Below are 21608 nucleotides of genomic sequence, written 5' to 3'. Positions count from 1 at the left end.
GCTTGGTTTTATACTCTGTCTTTTGGATAATTAATCTAATCACATCTTTAAGCCTTTGGAAGTTTTTTCACCAGTGGTTTTCTTGTTATGCTTTTCTTAGCTATTAGCTATTTCTTCATGCAGAAATAACATTGCTCTTCACCATTAGGCATAGCAACGTATCTTACTTTTGATCAACTTTTTTTTTTTTTTGCCTGTTTTACTTTCCTTGCTTAGAAGCAGAACAGGGAATCATCCAGACTGAAATATTATATTAACTTAGGAAATTTTTACAGGAGTCAAATAAATTGTCTTGTCAGTATGTAAAAAATCTCTTCTTGTATTTAACAGAAAACATTGTTCATAAAGCAAGGACAACTATCACTTCTCCTAATTTCAAGGAAAAAAAAAATTAAAAATGGTCTCATTTTTCATCAAGATGGTGATCTTTAAGTATTGTGTCTAAATGCTCAGTGACTACCTGCTGTGTTTGATGGTTTCTTCAAGTTTAAAAAAAAGTCAAAACCCAAAAACTCAATCAAAGAATGACTTCTGGGTACTAGGAAAAATTGTGACACATACCTATAGTGGTATTTTAATATGTAAATCAATGAGGGTGCTCAACAAGAAAGACCTACCTAAATAGATAAATGTGTATTATTACTATTGTTAGTGTATCTCTTCACCTCAGGCAAGAGCTTATTGTAGTGATGAAGTAGAGTATGCATCCAACTTAATTATGGCTGTGAACTCAAGCAAAATTTTTCATCAACATACTTTCAGTAAGTCTTTTCCACTGGGATCAGGTTCTGTATTGTCTTCAGTATTTTGAAGTACTTTTGTGTGTTCAGTCATTGAAAACACTGGTGGGGTCTTCTGAAGAAAAATCATTGAAGAGAAAATCAAAAGGGGAAGCAATAATCCTTGAATTCATCTGGTGCTGCCAAATGAAGTAAATATAGAAATACTAAGAGCTGGAGTTTTTAAATGTTGATAATTCAAAAATATGTTCTCTGCATGTTCGTGGACTCAAAACTAAGTATGCCTCTTGTATTTGCTAAAGGTGCAGCTTTAGAAGTAACACAAAAATTTGCCAGCAGAAAAAAATTTTTTATACAGTGTTTTGGGTTATTGCTGTCACTGCCTATGTTAATTTTTATGTAAATTGGACTGTCAATATACAAGGAAGGCTCTGTGATTTGCTACTTACAGGTTTTGGTTTGTTTTTTTTTTTATTTTTTTCTCTTTGTGCTTGTTTCTGGGCATGAAACGTATCACTCACATTTTTGTCATCAAAACTGCAAGAACACTTGGAAGTACAGTTGAGAATAGGTGCTGCAGATGGATTTATTTTGATTAAAGGAACTTGTTCATACACAAGAAAATGAGAAAAAGAAGTTGTCTGCAACTATTCTAATAGAAGAAGAACCAAACCCAAAAGATCCATATGAGATTAGCAAAGACAGCCCTGTGGATCAGAAAAAGCCAGCTGGAGACAAACCTATTCTCACAGCTGTTTCATTTAGAAATTGTGAATGGAAGGGGCTCTCTAGACAGCCCCAGTAACATTTGAAAGAATAACAGTCTTTTAGAAGACAGGAAATGCAAATACCTGCTGTTACTGGTTTTGGAGCTATTTAAAATTACCTTCTACCATTATTGGCCAGTTCTTAACCTCTGCAGGACACAGGGAATGAAGGGATGTTGTCCAATGGAAGCTGTAGATCCTTCTGTTGAGTAACTTAGTGACTCAGTGTCATTGTTTGCCACTGTCTGCTAACTACTGCCAGCCCCTGAACATCTCAGAAAGACTAAGCCATGCATTCAGAAGGTCATGTTATTGAAAAATCATGAGCTGGATTATTTTTGAAATGTCATGCATAATTTCTATGTCTAAATTCGAATTCCAAGGAGTAAACGATGACATGAGAGTTATGTTACTGAATGGAATAAGTCTCAGATATTTTAGGATCCCTCATTAAAAACTGTAGCCTGAGAAAGTTTCTAGGTATTCAGATGTACATCAGATACCTATTTCATGATAGTTATTCTGAATTCATACTCACATAGTTTATGTATTTAAGGTTTTTGTTTCCTGCCATACAGAAGATTAAGGAGAAAGTAATTTTCCCTTTTATCTTTTTGCAGTTTGCACACAGAAGGGGAGATGAGAGTTTTTTTCTTTGTATCTGGTTGTTTTCTGTATTTTTGCCACTATATTAGTTCACTCTTGGCTTTGGTACCATTAAAGAAAATCATGCTTTTTAAATCACAGCTTTCTCAATAATCTTGTAACTACCACAGCTGTTTCTTTGCTCTGATAGACTTCCTTACATAACAGCTGTCCTTTTTGATCAAAAATGACATTCTTAACATCAATAAATTCGTAAGATTTTCTGTCAGGGAATGATTTCTGGCACACGCCATCAATTACAGAGTATACTTGTGAATATGTTTTTCTGAGAAATAAATTAAGAATCCTATGAAGATAACATATTAAAAAACAATCTTCTCCTTGAGCTAGAATGCATTTCTGGGTTTTATTACTTTTTCTAATGAGAAATGGCGTCCTTCTCTGAAAACTTTATCATTAAATGAATCTGTATTATCTCTTAAAATACTATAATTTGCACTCCATCTTCTCTGAACAGTTACACCTTCTTTCAGAGAAGATTTAAACCTTTTAATAGAGCAATATCTCCTTGGGTTTTTTTATAGTATAATACTTTTTCTGTTATCTCATATAAATAAATCAATTAATAGTCTCTAGTTTACATCTGATCCACCTCTGCCCCTGCCAAAAGCTGAATAGGATAATAAATTAGCATGTATGTTTACATATGTTTCAAGGTTGGATAAAACATGCTTATCGACATTTTATCGCTCCTATGATAATAACAGTCAAATGCTATTTATGTAATTAATTTTTATATTTAGTCTAACTATAGACAGTTAAAATGAGGAAGAAATAATTTTATTATACATGTAGTGGTTAAATAATTCGTGAGTATGCTCAGAACATTATTTCTAGGTACACTTGGAAATGCTTTAGGAACATCATTGAGTTTTACTATCTGAGGTGACCTCAACTAAATCCTCCAAATGTCTGTGACAGGCAGAGCTCTGACACACAGAGATTTACTGCACTGCCTATAAAAATGGCACAGAATATTTGTACTTGTTATGCCCTTAGTTTTCAGGAGCAGACAGGTTTAAAAGTTTTAAATCTCATAAATAGGTCCAAGAAAGAAGCCCAGTAGTGACAAGAAGTCAGTGCAAAACCAGAAGTCTTCAAGTTTAGTCTGGGTTTTTCCTCTTACCTTGAAGCATTCACATTACTGCTAGTACTTGAAATCTAACTAAAAGAACTGATGCTGTTCTTTATTCTCTTCAACTCTACTGATAAAAATCCTACAGATGTAGGATTTTCCAGATTTTCATAAGACAATTTTATGACTATTATATTGACTGAAGAATTCACTGCTTTTGAACATTTCAAAAGCAGTGCTAGGAAATTTGATGATTACTTTAGTGTGGACTGTGTATAGAAGTATTCTCTTGCAGTTTATATAAACATTCCTAATAAAAAAATATTTCATCCTTAGATATTCCAGTGCACATGTATCTTACATAACTAGAAATGTTCAACTGTTCAGATGTAGCCAAACTTGGAATAGCTCACCTTTGCAAAAAAAAAATGGACCATTGTGAGATACTGAATAGTCAAGCTCAAAGGAAAGAAGTGCCTTCTAGACACTTGTGTTACTAGGATGAGAAGATACTGATTTTATATTTCCTGGTGAAGAAGGTTCCTTTTAAAGTGGAAGGTTCATGGGGATACAGTAGTTGGAAACTCTGCATAGTGTGAGCTTCTTAGTGATTGCCTTCCTATAAGGTTCCATTCTTTTTATATTTATAGAAGCCATCAAGTAGATGTAGAATTGATGTAGAATTTTGACTTAGTTTAACAACCCTGCTAGTCTTCTGATTGATATAATTAGCTCTGGAGAATTACAAATGGAAAGTGAAAAAAAAAAATATTGTTACTGATATACTATGTAAATAACTGACGAAGAGTGATCAGTGCTGTTTGAATCTTTAAAGCAAAAGTTCCGCACAATATGGGTTAAAAAGTTTCTCAGATACACTGCTGTAGACAGCTCTGGCAAGAACTGGATATGCATTTAGTTACTGCATCTCACTGGGCAAAATTTCATTCTATTATGTAGAATCATACAGAAATCCAGTACTTCAAAATCCCATCATTTAAAAAAAATCATACTCTTGGTTCATTATATCTTATGTCTTTCAGGAAAATTCTACAAATTATACTACAAATAAAAATTACAAATTTTTCTAATTGTGTCTTATTGATCTAATGCAGAATAGTGTTAAGGCATCAGTTGCAAAAATATGCTGTGATCTGGTATTCTTCAGATGTCATTTGTTTTCCCACAAAATAGAGAAATTTCATATGTAAAAGAAATTATGTTATCATGATTAAATTTAATTAATTTCATTTGAAGTTTTTATATTGTTATCAACCCTGTTTTTACACTAATAAATTTTTTATGAGTAAGCTGGTATTTTAAATTTACTTTTTCTTTTAAATTCTTCCTTTTTTCAAGAGAGCTAAAGCATGTGAGAAAGCCATTACAGTTGGGCAGACAGTCATCACGAAACATAGAAATACACGATACTATAGTTGCAGAGTCATAGGAGTGACATCTCAGCTTTTCTATGAAGTCATGTTTGATGATGGCTCCTTCAGTCTGGATACTTTTCCTGAAGACATTGTAGTAAGTACTTTCTCAGATTCTTATTCATTCTGGTTTGTTTTCTTGGTTTTTGGTTTTTTGGTGGGTTTTTTTGCAGGATTTGATTGTTCTTCTTTTGTAAATTAGAGAGTTGGAACCTCTTGAACTAATTCTTATGACCTTGAGGAAATAACATCTTAATATTCAGTTCATGTTTCCTACTTTAACTGCTGAGAATGATTATTTTCTAATGGGTTTCCAAACCTTGGTTGTTCTAATTAGTCTTTGTAATTTCGCCAAATGAATCAAGAGTAATCTTAGAAAATCTTTTAATTAAATAAGAAATATGTATTTAATAAAGGATATGAATGAGGGAATTCCATATATCCTTCTCTGTCACTTAGAGATAACTTGTAAAAATTCCTTGCAGAATAGAAAACTTCTGGTGTAATGTGAAGAATAGCTCTCAAGAATCTGTTCTAACAACTTATTTACACTTCCTGATATTTAGTTTGTGAGACTACATTATTAATGATAAAAATCATCAGGGAGAAGATAGTAGTTTATCTATATGTAGTATAGTTTATTATATTTTCAAAAAGGAGCTGAGATTTTGATTTCCCTTATGCACTTACATAAACTACCATGTCTCTCATAACTGTTGAGGACCCCACTGTGCACTTGGCACATATGAACAAAACTCGCAATTGGAGAAAGATTCTGTTTCCCTCCATGTTTGCAATGAACACATTGGATGTTAAGCTTTGTGGTGTTTATTGAGTGCCCTTTGACATCTCTCTCATGATGTGACTCTAATCCTTGTTTACCTTCATGATCCTCTGAGTCTTTTTTGTGCTAAGCCAGTACTTTTGGAGAACCGCCTACTAATAATCTCTAAAAGTTAGAGCCTCCAGGGAACACTGATATGCAAAAGTGCTGTTTGTTGCAAGACACTTTTAATTTAGTCCTTTTCTTTATGTAGAGGGGAAGAGCCTGTCTTACACAGTGGTGCCAGAGAATACTGGCTTTGCAGCTCAAGAGATACAACTCCTAGGAGGGCTCCATATTTTTCTCCCATGAAAGTCTCTGAGCTCTTCTGCTTTCTGCACACCTAATATTTTCCTGAAAGTAGCATTAACTGATGGATATGTCAGTGGAAACAATACTGTTGTTCTTAGAACCTTCTTAGTTACTGAAAAGTCTGGCACCTTTTGAAAAGACGGTATTTGAAAGATCTGCATTTCAGATCAGTGTGTGGGGATTGAGCTGTTTACCTCCCAGTGGTCTGAATAGAAGTCAGTCAGCAAATCTCTCTTATGCGTCTTTGAAAATTTATCCTTTAATGAGAAACACTCCAAAGGGCTCCATTAATGATCAAAGACATTTTGATTTAGGATGATCAAGATACTAAGTAAATGTGGCTGTATTGTTATTAGAAACCCCTTTTGTAAATGCCTGTATCAAGGATCTGGTAAGGCTAAGATGAGGAACTGCTTGTTGTCCTAGTGGGGGAGTCTGATCTGGAGCTAAGAATAAATGTAATCAGGTCTGGATATGCCTCAGTGCTTCTCAGATAGTGGATGAACAACATTTAATTGTTTGATGGAAACACCAAACCAATTTCACATTCCTTAGAGAAATCGTCTTGTGTTTTCATTAGATAATATACCTGCAGCAGTTACTGGAACTGAAAAAAAAGTGTTTTTTCTTCTTCTCAGACTAAAACTTACTAATCCATGCAATGTGCGTATCAGGTGTTAGTGCCGCTGGGAGGACTTATTTATCAAATCTGGTGTGAAAGCAATGTTGCTGCCTATTGAAGAACTTATTTTTCTAATCTGTTTTCACTTTTCAACCAGCTCACAAAGATAGCAGGAGCTTTTTGCTCTTCTAGTACGTGCTGAATCCACTACATAATTTCAGCTCAGCTCACAATAGACCAGAATTCCAATGTTCAGACACAGGGATTTATTTTTAAGGAGGAAAATAGGGAGCAGGGAAAGTTCAGTCTTGAAGCTTTGTGAAACTCTGTTTGCATTCAATAGCAACCAAATCAGGGTATACATTGTTCTCTTCTCATATGTATTTCTCTTGGTCTGTGTTAGCATTTACTAAATATATTAGCTTGGGACTTTTTAAGTGTGTTAGCTATAGATACATATTTAGATTTTTTAATTTCAACAGTATTTATTGCTTGGGTGTAATACATGATTTCTTAGACTAATCACTCCTCAATTACAGGGTTTAAACCTATGAGTTAGCTGTTCAATATGCTAACCAATCTGTTTTCCTTCAACCCAGAAGATGTAAGAGGTGTAAAAGAGTATATGGGTACAATCTCTTCCTGGAAGCAGCAGCAGGACAAATGCCTCTTGTAATTCATGGGAAGACTACAGTAGGGGGGACAGTACATGGTATCTTAAAGGACATGAGATGACAACTTCAGCAGTTAGTTTAACGATGCGTGCACACAGCTAGGGAGTGCACATACTGCAGTCCTGAGTAACTGATACCAGCAGACAGCATGTATGTGTGCCACTTGCCACTTCTTGAAGTATTAATGCTCTGTAACTTGTCAAACAGCCCCTAGCTCAGCACCAAGAACAGTACTGTTCAACCCAGTAGGCCAGATGTCAGTTCACAGGTTATGCATCAGGAAATTTTTCGGTACTTTGGTCTGATCATTTAGGGAGGGTGTCCCACAGTTCCTTCCCCACCCCCCCCCGTTGATACCTAATGGATATATCTGCACTGGCATATCTTAGCATTTTGCTAGAAATTAATACTCTTGGTATATAGCTAGAAGTTTTATTTGTTTCTGTATATATTGTGGCTGCCAATATGCCTTATATACATATACGTATAAGATTTGGATGAAGTTGTTCCCGTATTACCTTATTAAAATCCCAACAGAACAGGATGCTTTGCAGTATACGTGTTTGGGGGGAGATAGATGCCACCATATTATATTGATTGCAAATCACTGAAACCAGATAATTGCAGAGTGAAGCATGCTTTGAGTCTGTCGAGAGGTCTGATTACAGGAGAGCTGAGCATACACCTCCTGAAGTGGTAAACATCCTTCCAGGCACTTGCCCCATTAAGTGCCCTGTTCCTTCAGTGATGAGTTTACAGAGAATTCTTTGATGTCATGGTTTCACCTTGTGGTTATCAAGAGAACTAGGCAAAGAAAAATGACATGCCAACATAACCACACTGTGTTTTAGTTTACCTTTAAGTGTATAAATGTTGGTGTTATCCACTGAGAAGGTGAAGTTGGTCTGTTGGTAGTCATGTCCACAACCCAAAATGAACTTTGCTGATTAAAATCTATAAATCAAATAACATTGGGTTAACGTGGTAGCTTATAGAATGCTGCTGTAATTATTCCTTAAAAGCAAGAGCATCTTAAATGTTGATGAAATGAGATGTGTTTGGAAGGACAATTCATCCTGTATTCAGGAGTTCATGAGGATTTTTTGCAGAACCACTATTTGGTAATTTTCTGAGGTTCTGATAAAATCCAAAAAGCATCCTCTTTTAAAAGTACGTATTAGTTCAGGTTAAAACATTCAGATTACAGCTGTCAAAAGCAGGAATGAGAAATTATTTTTCACACAATCATATAGGCAAGAAAGATCTTTAAAATCATTGAGTTCAACCATTAATCTAACACTGCCGAGGCCACCACTAAACCATGTCCGTAAGTGCCACCTCTGCATGGTTTTTGACTGCAGCAAGGGCTGTTGACTCAACTTCTTCCCTGGGCAGCCTGTTCCAGTGCTTGATAACCCTCTTGATGAAATTTTTCCTCATTTCCAATCTAAATCTCCTCTAGGGCAACCTGAGGCCATTTTCTTACCTCCTGTCCCTGGCTGTCTGGCAGAAGAGGCCAACCCCCACCTGGCTACACCCTCCTTTCAGGCAGTTGTAGGGAGTGACAAGGTCCCCCTGAGCCTCGTTTTCTCCAGCCTAAACAACCTCAACTCCATGAGCCGCTCCTCTTTGGACTTGTGCTCCAGAGCCTTCCCCAGCCCCATTGCTCTTCTCTGGACATGCTCCAGCACCTCAGTGTCCTCCTTGGAGTGAGGGGCCTAAATCTGAACACAGGATTCAAGGTGTGGCCTCACCAGTGCCAAGTAAAGGGGGACAATCCCTGCCCTGGTCCTGCTGGCCAGACTGTTGCTGATACAGGCCAGGATGCCATTGGCCTTCTACCAACCTGGAATGCTGCCTGGGGTTGTTGTGACTCAGGGGCAGGATCCAGAACTTGCCATTGTTGAACCTCACACCACTGGCTTTGGCCCATCAATCCAGGCTGTCCAGACCCCTCTGCAGAGCCTTCCTACCCTCCAGCAGATCAGCACTCCCACCCACTCCCACTTGGTATCCTCTGCAAAATGATGAACAATTCATTTGATCCTGTTGTCCAGGTCATCAGTGAAAATACTAAACAAAACTGGCCCCAGTACTGAGCTCTGGGGACCATCACTAATAGCCAGAGATCTGCCGGGATGAACCACGCTTCTCATAGAGATATGATGGAACTCTGTTTATTCTACTGTCAGTCCCATAGTTATACCCTAATTCCCCAAGCACGCATAAGCAAGCTCCATACTATTGGGTTACAGCTACTGTTCATGCGGCCTTTAATAGCAAGCGATTGGTTACAGATTAATATGCACGCGACTAACGTAAGTCTTTCTCTTTCTATGGTCAGCATCCCCCTCCGCAACATCCTGTTGGCTTGCCACATCAGCATTGCTCCCCTCTTTTTTCCCTAGTCAAGGACAGTTCACTAATATAGCTTGGATTGTGCACATATACATGTCCCTGTTCACTCAGCCATTGCTCTACAATTCCCCCTTTTTCTTCTTGCACAAGCCAAGCCTAATGAACAACTTTCTCTAAAGCTTTCCGTATGCACCCAAAACCACAACAAATTATTATTGCCACAATTACTAGTGTAGCTAGCAGATGTAATCCTTCTTGAACCAGGTTTCCTAACCATCCTGTCAGACTGAGCGAGGACAGCCACTCGGAGAAGCTGTCTGTATGGATCTGTATCTTTTGAAAAGCATCTTGCAGTTCTGAGAGCTGTCGATGGATACTCTGGGAATGGTCTGATAGGTTCATACAACACATACCTTCAAACTCCTTGCAACCATGGCTGTGAGCTAGCAATAAAAAATCAATCGCAGCTCGATTTTGTAGTACAGCATGCCTAATGCTATCTGCATCAGTTAAAAGCTCATTTAATACATGGGAAGTCCTATTAAATTCCTTTTCTGACCAACAGGCCAACTTTTTCAGATTGTTATAGCCATGAGCTGCAGCACCTCCTGGGTTAAAAATAGCTAATGGTATAAATGCACTCAAACTCATAATGTTTACCTTATCATTACAATCTTTATCAAATGTGGAAACACTACGCTGGTGTCTATTTCGCATCCTATGTTTGCAACTTTCTGATGCCGTAATGTTTTTCCATGCTCATATAGAAGGGGCAAACATAGTTAGCTTTCCCGGGTAGCAAGGACCCCCAACTGGACTATGCGGAATCCCATTCCATGCTCTATCTCCGCATATCAAAAACACTCCAGGAGGTAAAATCTTTCCTCCGGTTGTGTCAATAGACTCAGCTCCTCCCAACGTGGCCAGCACGTTCCAGCCTCCGATGGAGTGTCCTGATACGTTCTGTTTCCATGGAAAGGAGGCCATGCCCTGTCATGCCTGATAGTCCTCCCAAGGATCTCCAAAGAAGAAAACCCCAGACCCGTTGGCATATTGCATTGGAGGCACCACATTGGAACAGTGGTCCAGGGTGTTACGTTAACAAGCATACTGGGAGAAAGGAACCCATAAAGTTGTAGCTCTTGAAGAGGCAAGGTTGCATTTTTTGTTAAATTGGCAATAATACGGGTTTGCTGCAAGGAGTGCCGATAACTAGACCAACAACCTAAGCACTCACCCTGGTTTCTTTTGTTTTGCATTTGTTGCTCCACTTCCTCATTGATTTTCCCTATATCTGTCACCCATTTTTGAAACGTGTCCTCGAGTGAGATCCATGGCATGCCAATTAGACATGTGTGAAATGGATCTGCTGCCGACCCCATGGCCAGACAGAAATCAGTCTCGTTCTCCTGGTGAGCCCATGTTACCTACATGTTTTCTCTTTCTGACACTGAAGTTACCACAGCTTTACTTAGGGTGAAAGTACTTGAGAGGAGGAGCCACATGTAGAGCACCATGACTGGGTTACAGTGGTCTTTTTACTCACTTGCAGACGTCTGATGGCTTCCTTCCCTGCCCACACTTCCAAGCTTAGTAAAAACTCATGTGGATCCCTAAATGAGCTAACTCTAATCTGTTGTGGTGGAATTCCGAGCACGATAGATGCACACTGCCTAAAACTTCTTGTCTCAGGCACTTGATAACATTCTCGGCATAAACTACCTTGCTCATCTACATTCCAACTTCCCCTAGTAAGCTCTTCCCCACAGCCCCCACAGCACAAGCGCAAGCACGAGCTATTATAACAGTGTAAACAAGTCCTGCAGCAATTAGCATGCACACTCGGGGACTGTTCCCAGACTCCGAGTGGTTGTCCAAATATGAGGTCATCGGCCACCAAGTGAAGATTCACTTCCCAAAGGTTGGGAACATCTGCTGTATGTGCTACGTCCTGGCTCAGTCGGTCACGCACTCGCTGGAGCCGCTTTTGTCGACAGTGGGACTGGGAGCAGGCTTGGTCCATCTGCAAGGAACCCATATTGGTCCGGTATCTGTAGAAACACAGCTATAACCTCAACTGTTAAATAACAATGGAGCTGCCCCCCTGCATTGTCCCATCCATGGGTCTTTGTAACAAATTTGTACCCCTGGGGTGGCTTGTAACCTAATATGGCTGTTACGTGTTACTACGGGGGTTGGAGCGGAGGGCTCGACCTGAGCCCATTCCTGTAGTTGCAGGGCCGTCTGGGCCACACCCTTTCGGGACTCAGTGGGACCCTGTTGTGGCTCCTGCTTTCAATTGAGCTTTTCTTCCATAGAAGACAGAGCACAATCAAAGTGTTGTTTCATTTGATGCATTGCCGCTTCTACTTGATGAGCCCATCTTTCCAATGCTTGTGGGTTCACGCAAGATCCTGGGGGATGAGCACGTAGCTCATTTGTTGCCTCTGTCATTGGTATGTCATCATCTGTGGCTCTGGCCGAAAAACAGTCCGTGGCTCTGGCAGAGAAACAGTCTGTGGTCCGGGATGGATCTCTGCTGGCAGTGGGGGTGGAGGGGGTGGGCAAGCAGGGTAGAGGCATGGTTGACAAGAAGGACCGCCCGTTGCTCCGCCCATTGACTGGTCGACTGTAACTTCCGCATTTGCCTTCAGTTTGCTCTGAGGCACGGTGGCGGTAACTTCCTCTTTTGGCTCTGATTGCAAGAGCTCTTTCTCCTGCTCCCGCAGGAGCTCACTGACAGTCTTAAAGTGCTTTTCTGCTTTCTGCTCTTTAATCCTGCTCAGGCTTTTAAACAGTCCACTCAGCCCCCTGCGCTGTGTAGTTTGGGCAGGAGCAACAATCCCAGCCGGTGTTGCAATTGCCTCCGTCACAGCCGCGGCTACTTTCGACTCGGCTTGCATATTTTTCAAGGTATTTATAACAGTTCTACAGGTGGGCCCTAAGTTTGTAATTTCTTTCCCTTTTCCCTGGATAGTACAGTCCCACAGGTGATCCCCTACTTCCCTCCACTCGGCTGCATCGAAGAGGAGGGGGGGACTCGCAAATGTCCATGCTCCCACGCCCATAAAACGAGCTTATTTAGATCCTTTTCCTTGACCTCCTCCCCTCGCTTAGCGAGGATACTGAGGAGTAATTTCTGTGCTGCCGCAAACTCTAAATCCATGCTAGCAGGGTATCACGGAGGGAAGGTAGCGACCCTTCTTACAGGCCTGACCGACATCCTTTGACTCGCGGTCGACTCTTTCCGCCTGCAGTATCTCTGTCACTCGTCGTTGTCACCCTTCTTTCGGTGATCAGCGAGCGCATCTTCCTCAGAGGAATGGTCCCTGTTCGGACGCCAGAAATAGCCAGAGATCTGCCGAGATGAACCACGCTTCTCACAGAGATATGATGGATCTCCGTTTATTCTATTGTCAGTCCCATGGTTATACCCTAATTCTCCAAGCACGCATAAGCAAGCTCCATACTATTGGGTTACAGCTACTGTTCACGCGGCCTTTAATAGCAAGCGATTGGTTACAGATTAATATGCACACGACTAACTAACATAAGTCTTTCTCTTTCTATGGTCAGCATCCCCCTCTGCAACATCCTGTCGGCTTGCCACATCAGCATTGCTCCTCTCTTTTTTCCCTAGTCAAGGACAGTTCACTAATACAGCTTGGATTGTGCACGTATACATGTCCCTGTTCACTCAGCCATTTCTCTACAATCGCTGATGACCAGCTTACCACTACCACCCTCTGGGCCCAGCCTTCCAGATGGTTTTTTACCTGGTGAACAGTGTAAGCTGTCCAAGCTGTGGAAGGCCAGTTTTTCCAGGGGAATATTGTGTAAAATGCCATCAAAGGCTTTACCAAAGTCCAGATAGACAACATATATAACCTTTTCCTTATCCACTAAGCTTGTCACCTTGTCACAGAAAGAGATCCTGTTGGTCGAGCAGCACCTGCCTTTCAAAAACCCCTGCTGGCTGGGCCTCATTGTATCATTGTCCTGCACATGCTGTTTGATGACACCTTGGATGATGTGCTCCATGACTTTCCTTGGCACTGAGGGAAAGTGCCTCTTTCTCTGGCACTCAAGCTGACAGGCCTGTAGTTCCTTGAGTTCATGTTTTGACCCATCTTGAAGATGGGTGTGACATTTGTCAACCTCCATTCAACTGGGACCTCCCAGGTTAGCCTGAACTGCTGGTAAATCATGCAACGTGGCTCAGCAAGCTCTTCCGCCAGCACCGTCATTGCCCATGGGTGGATCTCACCCAGTCCCATAGACTTGTGTGTGTCTAAGTGGTGTAGCAGGTTGCTGACCATTTCCTCTTGGACTATGGGGGCTTCATTCTGCTCCCTATACCTGTCTTCTAGCTCAGGGGACTGGTTCTCACAGAACAATCGGTATTAAAGACTGAGGCAAAGAAGGCAGTAAGTACGTCAGCCCTTCCCTCATTCTTTGTCACTATGCTTCCTCACAGCATCCAGTTAAGGATGGAGAGTGTTTTTAGCCCTCCTTTTGGTGTGAATGTTTATAGAAACATTTTTCATTGTCTTTTATGGCCGTAGACAGATTAAATTCTAGCTGGGCTTTGGCCCTGCTAATTTTCTCCCTGCATAACCTCGCAACATCCTTGTAGTCCTCTGGAGCTGGCTGCCTCTTCTCATTATGGTGATAAACTCTCCTTTCTTTCCTGAGCTCCAGGTAGACCTCTCTGTTCAGAGATAATTTCAGTTCATTTTTGCATGCATCACGTTGCTCCCTCCAACATTTTCCTCGATTCTTTTTTGTCTACCAGTTTTTTTAAGTGGATGCCACCTTATCTTCAGATAAATTCAAGCATGAGAAAAGCACCACCAAGCAGTGAATTTTTTAACATATCAACAGTGATACCTGAATCCTTAACAGAATTTTCTTGATACTTATTGCAAGTACCTTCCTCCAGCAGTGGACCCAAGAAAGCCCTCAGTGTGAAGAGAAAAAGAGGAGATTAAACTCTGTCTTTGTGTGTCCATCAATACTTTAAATTTGCCACTGTCAGGAGAGGGAGGAACAGGGCTATTGAGAACTCTGACAACCAAATTACTTCAATGAAATTATTACAAAGGCTACAGTTTCTAACTGTGTTCACCTAGATTTCACAGCATCTAAAATTGTTGTCCCCTGCTTTCTTTGTTAAAAAAACAAAAAAAAGGCAAAAATAAAAAAAAACCCCACATTTTTATTACTAGTATTTGAAGAAAAACCTGCCAATGTGACAGCAATGTCATTTAAGAATCTGTTAATGAAATAAACCCCTGACAATAACCCACAACTTTTTTCAGTGAGGGACCTCTTTGCAAACATCTACTCTCCTAGACAACAACTGCTCACTTCCTACAAAAAATATCCTACAAAATTATGAATAGAAGTTTTGACATCCCATGATCCACATGCTATTGTATATGCGTACTGTATACACATATGCTCTATACACTTTGTGTATAAAGCTGCCAGTCTATCTGCCATGGACTTTCTGAGGTTTTGCATGATCCTTCCTGGCCTAGGTATCTGGCAGGGGTTCAAAACTGTACAGGCATTTCTAATCTTAGTAATTACCTGAGACAAGGTGAACTAATTGGGGTAAATTACAGGTGAAGGAGTCAGACTGAATACAGATTGTCCCTAGACAATTAGGTATTATTAGACAAATGAGAGACAGAACAGATTTACTTTATCCTCCTTTGAGATGCAGAACAAATGGGATTTAGCTGGACAGTTTTTCAAAAGTTATTTCCTCCAGGCCAGCTAAAGGCAATATTAGTAGAAAACCATAATGTGCCATTATCTTGGTAGGACTTTTTGCATGTGCAGGTTAGAAACGGTAACTCACTTTTGAGACCTGTGAGTGTCAGTGCTCTGGATGTTGTTTTAAGAACAAAATCTTACTTGTTTTCATGAACTTGTCCCTTATGACTTTGTCCATGACTACTGACTTTCACTGGTGCAGGAATTGTGTGTCTGCAGATGTGACACTCAGTCAGCTTCTCAGTATCTGTTATGTTAATACATTTGCCTCTGCTTTTGAAAATCCATACTTCTTGAACAATAGACATTTGGAGATAACTGGGCTAGCATGTGTCTTGAGAGCCCATTTAATGTCCACCTGTATCTAAAAGAAAAGAGGTTTAGACTCTAGCCCTAGTAATTCCTAAGAGATGCTGTTTTCTATTGAAAATCTGTTCTGCAAAGAAGACGTGTTACTGTTCTTCTATCAACGTTGTCTGGCATTATAAATGACTAAACTCCTTACTAGTTTCCAGCATTTTTTCCTAGTGATTTCTCTTCTTTATACCTTTCTCTCTTTACATCTTCTGACAATTCTTTTCTGCTTGTCTACCTGTTCAAATCAAGGTTTTAAATAGTAGTGCTTACTGCCTCTTTGTATCTGTGAAAGATCCATTAGACTGCTGGCATACAATAATACCTTATTGTTCAAGTTTTATTATAATGGTATATAAATCTGTAAAAATTGGTAAGGAAATTAGACTGGTTGAATGAGCACACTTTCTGGGCAGTCTATAGATTTTGGATGCACTCCAGTATCGCCATCACCAGCAATTTCTGAGAATGTGAAATAGGAAAGTAATGCATTTCTGAAGGTAGCAAGAGGCTAGATTGTATTTGGTATAAACTTGGTCAAAAAGTTCTGAGAATTGTTTTTGTGATGTGGGAAAAGAGACATAATGAATTATAATTGGTTTAGCTATTCAATTTTCTGTTGTGTTCTTTTCTCTTTCTCTGCCTCTGTCTTTTGGTTCTTTCACTCAAAGTTCAGATTAAAATGCACGAGATGCAGAGTTTTTCTTTGGACTCAGATGTTTATTATTTCTTATCTATAGTGCAGCTGCAAAGAATGTGCCTCTAAGTTAACAAGCTGAAAATGGCCCCAGCGTTCTACCTTCCAAGGTCTTTTAAAGCCCAAACTACCCAATTATGGAATGCTAACTAATTTATTTTTACTTATAATCCAATAACTAATCATTTGTGTTCCACACTGTGGGTTTTTTTTGAACCAATACCAGATCACCCAGGCATGTGAAGAGGAAGGAAGAAGAAAGAAGAACTAACCTACACCCAAAATCCTACATCTTGTTACATGTCTACATCTCTACATATTCCACCCAGTGATACAACAAACTTCTTTTTTAATTACACAGCAACAATCTCAATGCTATCACATAATTTGGGAAGCCTTTCCCAAGGCCTCAGGTCAAGTGCAGTGTGCTTTTGAGGATCACTGCCTGTCAGCACTGAAAGACTAAAATTCTCTTAACCCAGGGTTCCAGCATTTAGCAACTTTCCAAAAAGTTTCTTAACTGTGACATTGAGTCTATAAACTGAATAATGTGCAATTCATGTTGGGCTGGTACACTTGTTTTTTTGCAGCATTACAAAATTGCTGTGTAATTGAACTTACTACTCAGCAAGTTGTATGATGTGATCATTGACAGGTAATTCTGAAAAATTTTGGAAAGCAAATTTGAGAGATGCATGACATGTCTCAGAAAAAAACTTAGGTTTCTTTTCCTGGTTTGATGGATTTATAGAAATTGTGTAGGATTTTGCATTCTTGTTTTGAGAAATACTCTAATAAGTATTTATATATGTTTTGGAGAATTTACTTCGCTTTTGTGTGAACAGCGAAAATTTATTTTAACACATTTTTGTAGTTGTGAACTTTTCCCACTAGATTTACAAGTGCTTATACACAGAATGCTATGATTTTTACATGTGAATAATTGTTTGCATCTTCTGAATACTAATACAAATTAATTCCTGTTTTTAAAACTGTACTTTTAATAAGTTAAGATCAAGCTATTGCAAAACCAAAGACTACGTTCTAAGGCTGCAGAGTGAAGGGTTTTATTCCACTGTTTAACTCTTGAAGCTACAAATAATCAACAGATGCAATAGTCTAATCTAAAATTTATACAGTACTATAACTGTATTGATTTAAGTTAGTTACTTTCACTTTATTCCATTATGGAGAACAGGAATAATTTTTCTGTGGCTCTTGCTTTTTTGTTTCCTATTACAGCAGAAAGACAGGCAACTTAGTAGATAAGCATAAAAAAAATGAATATATAACAGATTATAGGCAAATTAAAGCCTCAAATGTAAATATTATCTTTATACGGTTTCCTTGTAGAATAGCTTTTCCACTTTATGATGAAATGCTTTATGGATCCTTAACAATAATGATGTTAGATGAGTTGAAGGTAATGCCTCACAGCTCAGCAGGAGAAACAAAATGGAAGATAAGTCATTACTTTGCAGTTCATGGTAAGATGGCTGATATTGCAGTGAGGCAGGTGAGAGACAGAGTTATAGTACAATGTTTCTTGTGTTTGAAAAGACAGTGTATGTCCTTGTCCAGGACCACAATGAGTACATCTGTGATGAGCCTGTGGAGCATGGTGAAATCCCTGGAACTGGACAGGAACCGCTGAGATGAGGTGGGACTGTTGGGATTGGGATAGGAGCATTATTTCACCTCCCACTGCTTTTTGGAGGTAATCCAGGAATTGTAGGATTTTTGTATCTGTTAATTCACACTACTGTTGTGCAGAAGCAGATTATTTCCAGAGTTACTGGGGGACAGTGGAGGAAGTGTTGGAAGACTTGCATTTTCCTTCATGTGTGTATTGTGTCCTGAGGAGGGGGCATGAGCAGCACATGAACTGGTCTTTGTACTCATCTGACTATAACTGGTTTACAGGGAGCCAGTATACAGGTGGGCAGGATATGAGGTAGTAGTATTCAGTCTCATCTGACTTAACTGTAAGCAAAAGCTAGGATTTTCTGTTGCACTACAGAAGCTTTGTTCCTCATAGCAAATCAGACATCCTGGTGTCCTTGGCAACTTCAGCTTCCTACTGCTGACACTCAGTTTTGTCCCATAAGAGTATATTGTACCCTTTAGTGTCCTCTCTACTGTACCTTATTGTGATGCCCAGTGCCACCATGGACATCCTAAGTCGCATTCTGCAATGCGGGTTTGAGTTGTTGCCTTCGGGGCGATTCTGTGTCTATCCATTAGCATTATGCTTGAATTTGTGTTATAAATACTTTGCTGAAAGGCAATGCAATGCTTAAAATAGTAACTTTCTAAGGTAGATAGAAAATAAGAGTGCATGGTCCAATTTATGTTCCAGTTTTCTTTTGTAAAAGCATATATTCACTTTGTAGAAGAACATTCAGTAGTATTTTAAAGACAACATATACATAAATTCAAAATAATTTTATACTTGCATTACATGATTCAAGGTTAAATTTGTTGAATTACAGTAACTATTCTGTTAATCTGGTGATTTCACTGAATTTATACCAGTTCAAACCCAGAATTGCACTCCTGGGAATCAGGCCTTCTCTTTCAAATGCTAATGCACTGTGTAAATTGCTGTTCCTGTTTAGATAAAATTCTGACTGTGACAAATTAGCTACCACTCTCCTTTTCATTCAAATTGTCTTGGAACATATGAAACTGAATTTTGTGTTTCTAAAAATTTGTGTCAACTAGTGTATACTATCAGCTTCTGAAAGAAAAACAAAGTTTGACAATCTGTTGAGATTAGTGGCTGTTTCAGAGAGTTTCCACTATTTTTTTCTCCACTTGCCCTTTAATGGTGTTGGTAGATATATTCAGTGTTTGCAGTTGTGGTGTGGTATTTGTCTGTATGGCCAGCTTCTCTAAATTGTAGGTATTAGTTGTAATTGCATTAGTCATGCTCCTTATGAAACAATCACCAGTGAGCAGGACTGTGGAAGCTTAATCACTAGCATTCATGTTGAAAGTTAATTATTAGCTGAAGGAATATAGGCAGAGAAGAAAATTTGTGTTAAGTGCTTTTGCAGAATGGCCTTGGAAAGGCCATTTCCTGACGATATGGCTACCCTGTGCTTGTTTCTGCACTCTTAAACTGTCTTCATCTGGTTTCTGTCTGTACAGGGAGCACTGTCTCATGATGTGTACCCTAGCAGCAATGAACTAGGATAGTAAATTTAACTCAGGTTCTAATTTAAAGGGAAAATTTAAAAGCTATTCCTCCACTTCAGCTGGAGTAACCATGAGGACCATTTCTGTGCAAAAGCCAAATAAACAGGCCTGGATTTTTCTTACTTTTTTATGTTTTAAGTCTAGGGAAAACCCACTTGAAGTCTTACCAGTGAAAATCAGATGTACTCAGTGTGTTTTGTCTGTGTTGTGAGAAGTTACCGTTAATTTTGTGATTAACACAAGAATACTCATTTGCTTTAAATTGAAATGAATATGCTATGAATTCAGTTTGCTGTAAAGTGAATTTCAGTTTCTCAAATATAAGAGGACAAAGGTGTTTTGGAGTTTTGACTTTTGGAGACCATGTATTAATTTTAAGTTATTTTTCAGAAACTATGACATTTCTAGGATAAAAGTTGATACTATGGCTTGCTTCATGCAAATTGTGGTTAGATAGACTAATAGGAAGGTCCAAACTATTCTTAGGTATTTAAGAAATGCAGGGGATGACAGAAAATGAACAGTTTCTATTTCTCTGATTGATTTTAACAATATGTATAAATTTATGAACAAACACAGTATGATTTAGAGTAAAAATGGTATGTAGGTACATAGGAAAGCCAAGTTTAGCGCAATTACAGAACCTGAGTTCTCTCTAGTCGGTCTTTCAGTATCTGCTTCTCTTTGATCTTTGTAACCTCAGGGCTAGATTACGAGCTTTCAGTCTACCAGGAGGAGGATTAATATATTGTGCCATGGACCCCCTGCAAAAGGGATGGAACAATACAGAATGTATCTGTTTCACCAGGCACACTGTGGGGCTGAAGCCAAACTTCTGCTTACCTCTGCCTTTTGCCATTCCATCTCGCCTGATTGCATGGACAAGAACATACTGGAATTTGGAAGAACTTTATAATACAGAAAGCTGCAGCAGCACAATGAAATGGATTCTTAAACAGTCTTTCTGGAAGACTGCTGTTGAGTGATTGGAATATGACTTCCTAGAGGGTTTTGGTGTCATATGATACAGAAATAATGAGTGACTTTGATAGATGAGAAAATCCATTCAGTTAAAATAATTGTTACAAATACTACTTTTGAACTAACATTTGAAGCATCTTTAAACTCATAGCATTCCAGGAGAAATAATCCCAGTCAGCTGTGTATTTTTATTCAATTCCATTACCATTAAGTGAAATAATTTATTAAATTTCTGTGTATTTTATTCTCTTGCTATGTTTACAGTGCCATACAGCAAAAAACAGATTAGAAGTATGTACTAGTTCATAAAACCTGTTGCAAGAGGCACACTTAAACACTTTCAACCTATGTTGTTTATATCAATTATACCGTCAGTGGTATTTGACAAGAATTTCAGTAAACAATGAGGCATTTTGTACCTTGTTTTGGAAACAAAGCAGATCAGGAAGTGAAAGCCAGGAGTGTCAAGGAGATGCAGAAATGTTTGCTAAGTGACATTGAGGAAAATACTGTAGTTTTAATACAATTTAAACAAACAAAAATAATTTATTTTGAATACAGTCTAAACCAGAGTGATTTGAAAAGTAACAAAGCTCAGTGCTGTATCTGCCAGTTAAACAGATAAACAGTTCTATTAGTGTTGAGGAAAATAAAATGGTAGCTCCTGAGGTTGTTCACAGGACTGGGATTACTCAGTTAAGACACTCCTGAAGAAAGAGGTGCCAGTCAGATTTGTTTTCTGTCTTAGTTAATGCTTGATGACAGTTGACTGCTCTGTGTTACGGATTTTGCAGAGTCCTCCCCCCGGGGAAATGGGTGGAAGAATGTTATTGGTATGGTAGGTGTGAAAATTATTTAATTAGTTTGAAAAGAATGAAATGGTTCAGAAAAAGAGGAGGCTATTCTGCCTGTCTAAAAATTTACTTCAAATTATGCCAGTTGATGAATGTAAACCTCAGGTTTATAAACAGTGCTATGAGAAAAAAATTTATGCTTATTCAGATGAGTTAGTGGTGAATATGAGTAATCTTCAAGAGGGAACCACTTGCAGAGAATATTCACATTTATTACTGTATACCATAAATTTATTTTTCGTCAACACCTTTCCAAGTTGTTGGCCT

General features: G+C 38.9%; 1 protein-coding gene across 7 annotated transcripts in view; it reads left to right on the top strand.

Moving 5' to 3' along the window:
- Positions 1–21608, top strand: part of KDM4C (lysine demethylase 4C) — a 290549-nt gene that overhangs the window by 218169 nt on the left and 50772 nt on the right. For all 7 annotated transcript variants that reach the window (XR_006013641.1, XM_042013234.1, XM_042013232.1 and 4 more), the window contains one exon: positions 4608–4778. Coding sequence is in view for 6 of the 7 variants with exons in the window: in XM_042013234.1 (XP_041869168.1) it covers positions 4608–4778 (171 nt within the window). In the remaining variant the exon portion in view is untranslated. The remainder of the gene's footprint in view (positions 1–4607; positions 4779–21608) is intronic.

Source organism: Corvus kubaryi, unplaced genomic scaffold, assembly GCF_017639235.1.
Source record: "Corvus kubaryi isolate FWS band 111438036 unplaced genomic scaffold, C.kubaryi_AGA036_p1.0 split1-37296, whole genome shotgun sequence".
NCBI classification, from domain to species: Eukaryota; Metazoa; Chordata; class Aves; order Passeriformes; family Corvidae; genus Corvus; species Corvus kubaryi.
This window is presented reverse-complemented; position numbering and strand designations above follow the sequence as displayed.